Here is a 9,427-nt window from a genome sequence, read left to right as displayed (position 1 = left end):
GAGGAAGTTGTCAAAGCACAGAATTCAGACTTTTCCAAAGATGCAGAGATGTCCTCTCCTGGCCTCAGGATTCTTGTTTTTTTTGTCTGTTAAAGAGCCTCTTGATAAAAGTGAAAAAGGAGAGTGAAAAAGTTGGCTTAAAGCTCAACATTCAGAAAACTAAGATCATGGCATCCGGTCCCATCACTTCATGGCAAATAAATGGGGGAAAAGTAGAAACAGTGACAGACTTTATTTTGGGGGGAGGGGTCTCCAAAATCACTGCAGATGGTGGCTGCAGCCATGAAATTAAAAGACGCTTGCTCCTTGGAAGAAAAGTTATGACCAACCTAGACAGCATATTAAAAAGCAGAGACATTACTTTGTCAACAAAGGTCCATCTAATCAAGGCTATGGTTTTTCCAGTAGTCATGTATGGATGTGAGAGTTGGACTATAAAAAAAGCTAAGTGCTGAAGAATTGGTGCTTTTCAACTGTGGTGTTGGAGAAGACTCTTGAGAGTCCCTTGGACTGCAAGGAGATCCAACCAGTCCATCCTAAAGGAGATCAGCCCTGGGTGTTCATTGGAAGGACTGATGTTGAAGCTGAAGCTCCAATACTTTGGCCACCTGATGTGAAGCGCTGACTCATTTGAAAAGACCCTGATGCTGGGAAAGACTGAAGGCAGGAGAAGAAGGGGACGACAGAGGATGAGATGGTTGGATGGCATCACCAAGTGAATGGACATGAGTTTGGGTGGACTCCAAGAGTTGGTGATAGACAGGGAGGCCTGGCATGCTGCGGTTCAAGGGGTTGCAAAGGGTTGGACACAACTGAGCGACTGAACTGAACTGAACTGAAAGCACTTGATAAGTGGGAAGAGAATTCAGTGTTAATGATACTCAACTGACCAGAATGAGAGTTCATATTAGGGAGGTCTGTACTCCAGTACTCTTGCCTGGAAAATCCCATGGATGAAGGAGCCTGGTAGGCTGCAGTCCATGGGGTCACTAAGAGTCGGACACAACTGAGTGACTTCACTTTCACTTTTCACTTTCATGCACTGGAGAAGGAAATGGCAACCCACTCCAGTGTTCTTGCCTGGAGAATCCCAGGGACGGGGGACCCTGGTGGGCTGCTGTCGATGGGGTCACACAGAGTTGGACACGACTTAGTAGCAGTGTGAAGGAAGCACATTTGTTAACTTATTAATTTTTGTTCATTATTTCATTATTGTTCACTTTTTCAACAAATATTTATTGGATACCATGGTAAGTGACAACCTCAGCTATGCAGATGACACAACCTTTATGGCAGAAAATGAAGAAGAACTAAAGAGCCTCTTGATGAAAGTAAAAGAGGAGAGTGAAAAAGTTGCCTTAAAACTCAACATTCAGAAAACTGAGATCATGGCATCTGGTCCCATCACTTCATGGCAAATAAATGGGGAAAAAGTAGAAAGAGTGACAGACTTTATTTGAGGGGGGGTGGGTCTCCAAAATCACTGCAGATGGTGGCTGCAGCCATGAAATTAAAAGACACTTGCTCCTTGGAAGAAAAGTTATGACCAACCTAGACAGCATATTAAAAAGCAGAGACATTACTTTACCAACAAAGGTCTGTCTAGTCAAAGCTATGGTTTCTCCAGTAGTCATGTAATGATGTGAGAGTTGGACTATAATGAAAGCTAAGTGCTGAAGAATTGATGCTTTTCAACTGTGGTGTTGGAGAAGACTCTTGAGAGTCCCTTGGACTGCAAGGAGATCCAACCAGTCCATCCTAAAGGAAATCAATCCTGAATATTCATTGGAAGGACTGATGCTGAAGCTGAAACTCCAATACTTTGGCCACCTGATTGGAAGAACTGACTCATTGGAAAAGACCCTGAGGCTGGGAAAGACTGAAGGCAGGAGAAGAAGGGGATGACAGAGGATGAAATGGTTGGATGACATCACCGACTCAATGGACATGAGTTTGAGTAAACTCTGGGAGTTGGTGATGGACAGGGAGGCCAAGCGTGTTGCAGTCCTTGGGGTCGCAAAGAGTCAGACACGACTGAGCGACTGAACTGACCGACTGACTGACTGATGGTTAAGTAAAATAATGTCCCCGCCAAAAAAAATGTCTAGGCCCTAATCCCTGAAACCTATGGATATCTTAGGTTACATGGGAAAAAAGGAATTAATGAAGGTTGCTGATTGGTGGACTTTAAGACAGAAAGGTAATTTTGGATTATCCAGGCAGACCCAGTGTGATCACAAGAGTCTTTATAAATGAAAGGGGAGGCAGGAGTCAGAGGACATGGGTCCAAGGGAAGCAGAGGTCAGAGTGATGTGACTGCTGCCTCTGGAGATGGAAGGAAGCCCCAAAGAATGTGGGCAGTCTCTAGAAGTTAGAAGAGGCAGGGGAACAAATTCTGCCCTGGAACCTTCCAGAAGGAATGCAGGCCTGACACCTTGACTTTTAGCCCAACAAGACTCATTTTGGATTTCTGATATGTAGGACTATAAGATAATAACAATGTGTGTGTCTTTAAGCCCCCAAATCCGTGGCAATTTACAGCCGCGATAGGAAATTAATACACTGTCCTGATGGATACAGTTCATACCATTGGGACAGATGGGCACCATCCATTCATTTTTTCACCCCTAAAGCATTTAGGAAGTACTTACTATGAGCCAGACCCTGCTCAGAAGCAAGGCCGGCAAGGGACAAGTAGCCATGGCTCCTGGGGATCCACGTCCAGGACTACAGAAAGGCTGCTTGGATGGTGCCTCTTCCTCCTGCTCCTTCCACCTCCCAAGCCAAGAGTGAGCCTGCAGGATGCCAGGCCTCCCTCCGTGGATTATCACTGGACATGATTCAGACATGGTCCCTCCCTCTGGGAGCAGCCAGTCTGGTAGAAACAGGGATCAGAGAGGACACACTACGTTATCAAGGTTGCCCTAACAAAGTGTCAACAAAACCCAGGAGGCTCAGAAAACATAAAAGTTTATTTTGTTCTTCTCAGCAGTTTGAGCTGAGTATTCCAGGTTAGTCCACAAGCACCCCTGCTCTCTGCAGTGAACTGGGAAGCCCTCTTGTTTCCCTGCCTTCCTCTAGGTCAGCGGTTCACACTACAGGTGACTTTGCTCACCACGGTGAAAGTGAAAGTCACTCAGCCATGTCCAATTCTTTGCAACTCCATGGACTGTAGCCTGCAAGGCTCCTCTGTCCATGGAAATCTCCAGGCCAGAATACTGGAGTGGGTAGCCGTTTCCTTCTCCAGGGGACCTCCCCATCCCCGGGATTGAACACAGACATTGCAGGCAGATTCTTTACCGTCTGAGCCACCAGAGAAGCCCCACTCACCAGGGTACATGTGGCAAACTTCAGAGATATTTTTGGTTGTTATAACTTGGGGTGTGATGCTGGCATCTAGTAGGCAGAGGACAGGGATATGACTAAATGTTCTCCAATGCACAGGACAGCCCTTTACGGCAAAGAACTCAAAACGGCAATTGTGCCAAGGTTGAGGAACCCAGGCATCTGCAAGGTTATAGGCTCATCCACGTGCCAGTCTGGGGGAAGGAGAAAGTGAGCAGAGGTGAGGTGGGGGTTCAGGAGGGGTCTTCTTCACAACTATACACAGCCATGAAGACAGGCTGGTCACATGCCCACAACTCACTTCAAGGGAGTCTGGGAAGTATAGTCTAGGTGCGTGCCCAGGAGGAAGGGGGTAACAGAGTTTGGTGGACAGCTCCCCTGCACCTTGCAGCCTCCTCATCCATACAAGAGACCTGGACAGTGATGGCTGGTGGACATTTCCAGTAAAGGGATCAAAGCTTGCAAAGATGCAGGGCCAGGAGAGGGCCCGACCAAGTGACAAAGTACACGGTTATGCCAGAGGGAGTCCGCCAGTGGGGAAGACTGGCCCTCCTCCTGAGGGCAGGGAAGGCATCAGGCCAGGCTCCTGGCTTCTCATCCAGACTTTCTTCCTTGAAGCTCAGCCCTTCTTGTCCATCTTACATAGTTGGGACCTCTACAGCACACATTTCTGCCTCATTCTCAAGCTGTTTTATTGATTTTTGTACTTTGCCAATAACTGGCAGCTCCTGGAAGTCAGGACCACAGCCTGATCCTCAGAGTCTGGTTACTGACCCACGCCCCCCAATGGAGGTTCGGTTCACAACAGACTCTAGTTGCCCTTGTGTGTCTGTGAGTGACTTCAGTTGTGTTCGATTCTTTGCGACTGTATGGACCATGGCCCACCAGGCTCCTCTGTCCATGGGATTCTCCAGGCAAGAATACTGAAGTAGGTTGCCATGTCCTCCTCAAGGGGATCCTCCCGACCCAGGAATGGAACGGGGGTCTCTCCCAGGTCACTCCCTAATCACTGTCCTTCAGACTTACTGATCAGACGCCCCATCCCCCAAACACAGCCCTTAACATTGACCTTCCAAAAGCTCTCTCAATACTGTCTTCCCAGATTCCCCAGTCACTGCCTTTCCTAGTGTCCTCATGCCTGACCCCCACGGCACCCCCACACTGACCTCCCAGCCTCAAGAGACCCTGTGCCCCCGGTGACAGCTCAGCCCTGGGCTGTGCAGCGCCTTCCACATGAGCAGCATCTCATAGGGCGCGAAGCGGTGCACCAGCAGCAGCTCGCGGTACATGCAGGGGTCGAAGGAGGACTGCCGGGCGCCGGGCAGCTGCACGCCGAAAGGCCGGATGCCCTCGTGGCCACTGGGCTTCAGGCCGACGCGCTGCAGACACATGCCCATGTAGGCGTCGTCGATGGGGAAGAGCGGGATGTGGCGGGCTGCCTGGTGCAGGGCCTGGGCTGTGTGGCGGGACAGGAGGAAGCCGCCGCCGCTGCAGTACACCGGGTAGACCGACCCGGGGAAGAGCTGCGGGGGCACGAAGTACTTGCTCCAGCTCTCGCGGATGGGCACGGAGCCGCTCATGAGCTGCCCGGCGAAGAGGTGGCGGTCGGGCGACTTTGCCTCCAGGAAGCGGAGCACGTTGGCCGTGTGCACGAAGACGTCGTCGTCGCCGCTGAGAAGGAAGCGCGCGTGCGGGCAGCGGGCCTCCAGCCAGTCGAGCAGGTGCACTTGCTTGAGCGTGAGGTTGAGGAAGGTGTCGGTGAAGGCCCACTGCAGCACGTCGCCGTGCTCGCGCGCCTCCAGAGCGGCCAGCTCCGCCAGCTGCTCTGCGCGCTCCGCGTCCTCGGGTGCGGGGGTGCCCAGCAGGAAGAGGCGGCGCACCGGCCGCCCGCCGTAGCTGCGCTCCTGCCCCCACGTGCGGCGGATGAGCTCGCGCCGCTCGAAGTTGGCCGGCGCCGACTTCACGGCCAGCAGCAGGAAGGGCCCGCGGCTGCCCATACACTTGGCCGGCGCGTCCCAGAGCAGCGGGAAGTGGCGGCAGTGGCGGTACCGCAGGAAGTCTTGGATGCGCGCAGGCAGCTTCTCGAAGTCGGCCGTGGCGTTCGCTGAGGCGTTGGCCACGCACGGAGGCCCTGGGCTGGACAGAGACGTGGCAGCAGGGGCCACGTGGGTCACCTGCAGGGACCCATCCGACCTCTGCTTCTGTTGAAACCTGGGGTCTCCAAGGAACCAGTGATGCAGGATTGAGAAACTCAAACCTGCTAGAAGGCAGGTCAGGATCTTGGGTTTCAGGAACTTGCGGCAGGGAAAAGCCATCTGTAGGGGGAACCGAGTCCAAGTGAGCCTGGAGTCGTCTTTGAATCAGATGAATGACGCCCTTCCCCTGTCACGTCTCTCCCAGAACCAGCCCCTTCTCAACTTTGTTGTTAAGAAGGTAGAAAAGTGTACTGAAGCTTTTCCCATCTCCCACAGCCTAGTTTTCTGACATTCAAATCTGTGTATCTTTTTACCTCCTGACATCTACCTCTGGTTGTCACTCGTGTAGGCCGGGTGGACTCATCAAGTCGTCAAAGCCTTTGTCTTCCCCGTGAATCCACTTCAATCACTGGAACCTCTTTCTGCTCAGTTGCTCCAAGTAAATACCCTGAGTGCCTACCCCACCCTCAACTTAAACCTACTTTCTACACCTTGTTGAAACTGCATCAATCTCTCCAGGCCTGTTCCCTCCTCTCTACCCTTGTTGGGCCCTGACCCTCTGTGATCTATTCCCTCCTTGCCACCAGAGTTAAGGAGGCATGAGGTGACAGTCCTGGACTTAGGTTAGAATTCAGGCATTACCACTTACATGTATCATCTTGAACAAGTCATTTCAGATCTCTAGCACCGAGTGTTCTCCTCTCTACCAGAGGTTTGGTAGCTTCTCCTTTGCAGGGTAGTCTAGAGCATTAAATGAGCATGAACTAGCCAGTCAGTGAATGGCACCTATTCTTTACCCTCTTCATCCTCCGGCCCCACCTCTTTCTATTTCTACCTGCTGGTGTTATTTTCTTTTCCCCACACATGCCAGGTCAGGCCCTCTCCTCTGTGTATCCAAATCTCCTGCCTTGCCTGAGTGAACCTCAAGCCCTGCCTTCATGGGGACACCTCAGGACAAATCCCAGATCACAACAGCCTTACCTGTATTTGAAGTGAAGTGAAGTGAAGTCGCTCAGTCGTGTCGGACTCTTTGCGACCCCATGGACTGTAGCCCACCAGGCTCCTCTCTCCAAGGGATTTTCCAGGCAAGAATACTGGAGTGGGTTGCCATTTCCTTCTCCAGGGGAGCTTCCTGATCCAGGGACTGAACCCGGGTCTCCGGCATTGTAGGCAGACGCTTTACCATCTGAGCTACCAGGGAAGCCCCATCAGGATGGTAATAAAAAAGAATGGAAAGGCAGGACAAATATAAATGACACTGCTGCTGCTGCTAAGTCGTGTCCAACTCTGTGCGACCCCATAGACGGCAGCCCACCAAGCTCCCCCGTCCCTGGGATTCTCCAGGCAAGAACACTGGAGTGGGTTGCCATTTCCTTCTCTAATGCATGCATGCATGCTAAGTCGCTTCAGTCATGTCCGACTCTGTGCGACGCTATGGACAGCAGCCCACCAGGCTCCTCTGTCCACAGGATTCAAGGGTTCAGTAAATATTAGCTATTATGATTATCAGAGGTACCAATAAATATTGTTGAATGAATACTTTGCCCAGATAATGTGCTCAGTAAATATTTTCAGATTGAGTTGTTTGCACATAGTAGATATCCCTGGATCAAACTGTAGTCTCACGCCTGGTTGTTACAGTCCATACACAACGTCCAGCCCAAGATGGGCACAAAGCAGGTGTTCCATGAAATAGTGGCAGGAGTTAGCTACAGATAAAAGTGGGGGAACCTTGAAAAAACTGTAATCACTGACTCCCATGAGAAATACAAGATGCAGTTTCCTCTTAATGGATTCCTGCTTCAGTGTTTAATGCACTGAAAGAAGAGAAAATAAGCTATTTTATCATGAAAATATGCTCAGTGCCTAGTCCTGTGCTTGGCACATTTGGGGCATGCAATACATTTTGCCCCCAATGAATGAAAGAGTAAAAGAATGAATGAGGACAGAATTTGGAGTCTGAATCACGTGAGCGTGAATCCCAGCTTTCATTAGCTGTGTGACTTTGTATAAATGTGTAAACCTTCTGGGTTTCAGTTTTCTCCTCTGAAAAGTTGAAGAGTTAACATTCATCTCTCAGCAAATTTAGAGCAAGAAAATACTGTCAGTGCTAGAGTACCATACAAATGTGTTTTAGAAAATAATTAAAAAGCATTCTCTATCTCCTCTTCCTGTTCACAACTGTTTCTAGAAGGAGAATAGTCTCACATAGCAGACTGTGAACAGTAATTCTTGTCTCGCTAAACCTGCATTTGCTTTGGTAAAGTTGATTCAGGAACCTGGATCTCAGCCACTTTTTGATAGGAAACTAGGGAAAAGGTTGAGCCGGTTCCTGTTCCTAAGGGTGGCACTGGTTTGCTGGGCTCTGTTCTTGGATGCTGACATTGTGGAGCTCTGGGGATGTTCTCTGTGATTCTTTTTCCTGCATTCCTCCCGACTCCCCATCCACTTTTCTAGGCATCATGAAGTCCCCACACTTTAAGCTGTCATAGCCTCTGCCGGCCCTGATCCCTTGTCCTTCAAATACCACCTCCTGCAGGAAGCCTCCTGGTAAGTCCATCTCAACAGAACCTATATCACAGTTTTTTTGTTGTTGTTTTTTCGTTTTTAAATTTTCTGGCTGTGCCATGAGGCATGTGGGATCTTAGTTTCCCAACCAGGAATTGAACCTGCACCCCCTGCATTGGAAGTGCAGAGTCTTAACTACTGAACTGCCAGGGAAGTCCTATCCATGTTGATAGATACCACAGCTTCTGAGTAGCAGAGCTGGTCAAAGAGGACAGACCTGCCACTTAGTTGAAATTTTTGAACCTCAGATTCCTCATTTGGCGACCTTAGGCAAGTTATTTGTCACAGAAGATATATGAGATATAAATCCTCCCAGGGTATTATGAGTTGCTGTAAGGCACTTAGAACCATGCCTGGCATGCAGTGAGTACCCTAGGAATGTCAGCAGTTGGCTAACACAGGAATGTTTATGGGGCAAAGCAGGTCATCTTTTGTGAATTAGGTCCAGCCTTCTCATGCAGGACTGTATATAGCATTCCTTTACGAGCCTCTTTCTATGCTCCTTTCTCACTCCACTTATCGCTCCACACGTTTAATTCTCTTCACTCCACCTGGGATTCTCTCCCTTATTTTCCCAGGAACAAGAGAAGTTTCTGTTGGTTTTTCCCTCTTCTGAGATTCTCTGCCTTACTTTCCCAGGAACAGGAAAAGTTCCTTTTGGTTTTTCTCTCTTCTGGTTTGATGCCAAGTGACAGATGGCTGGAACGTAGATTCCTCCAGCCCCCTACCCCAAGGTATTCCTGAATATGGACCACAGATACGGCAGGTGAACACACCTTTTATTATTTTTGGCCCCAGTGCCCAACATGGAGCCCTAACCCTGGGGCTTTGCCCTGGTTCCTGTTCCTTTGGTCCCCCTCTGGTTAGCACTCTAAGGAGAGTGGGGCAGGGAGGGGGAGAAAATGCATCTCCTTGTTAATAGGTAAAAGTCCAAGTCCCCATCTTACCTTGAATGTCTGAGAGAGAAGAAATAGACAGGAGTCATCCCCAGACTGGGACCTACCATAAACCCTGTTTTTTCATTCACAAGCTGAGGCCCCACCCCCCGGACTGTTTGTGAACCTGACCAATCCATGCATCCCTCTTCCCTTGGATAAGGGGGGAAGAGGTTGGGGACATGCCTACAAGCTTCCTTCTGACAGTAATAGCTTGATTACCCTTTATGATGAGGCTAAATGTCATTTCTTCTAGGGGTTTTCTTGACTCCCCCACACACCAGTTGCCTTGTACACTCCCAGCAATACACTTGCCTGCAACACTTCAAAGCTGTATTATAATGAGCAGTTTTCCTGCTAGACTGAGAGGAATTCCAGGGCCTA

At 49.8% G+C, this 9,427-nt stretch overlaps 1 protein-coding gene across 1 annotated transcript; it reads right to left on the bottom strand.

Annotated features, from left to right (window-relative positions):
• Window positions 1-2,967: 2,967 nt before the first annotated feature.
• B3GNT6 (UDP-GlcNAc:betaGal beta-1,3-N-acetylglucosaminyltransferase 6) lies at window positions 2,968-6,649 on the bottom strand. Its single transcript, XM_055547701.1, has 2 exons — window positions 6,522-6,649; window positions 2,968-5,660 (listed from the first exon to the last, which is right to left on the bottom strand). The coding sequence occupies exon 2, from the start codon at window positions 5,658-5,660 to the stop codon at window positions 4,521-4,523; it is 1,140 nt and encodes a 379-aa protein (XP_055403676.1). The 5' UTR covers window positions 6,522-6,649; the 3' UTR covers window positions 2,968-4,520.
• Window positions 6,650-9,427: the final 2,778 nt, after the last annotated feature.

The sequence above is a fragment of the Bubalus kerabau genome, chromosome 15, assembly GCF_029407905.1.
Source record: "Bubalus kerabau isolate K-KA32 ecotype Philippines breed swamp buffalo chromosome 15, PCC_UOA_SB_1v2, whole genome shotgun sequence".
Taxonomy (NCBI): Eukaryota; Metazoa; Chordata; class Mammalia; order Artiodactyla; family Bovidae; genus Bubalus; species Bubalus kerabau.
The sequence above is the reverse complement of the archived record's forward strand: the minus strand, read 5'-3'. Positions and strand labels throughout refer to the sequence as shown.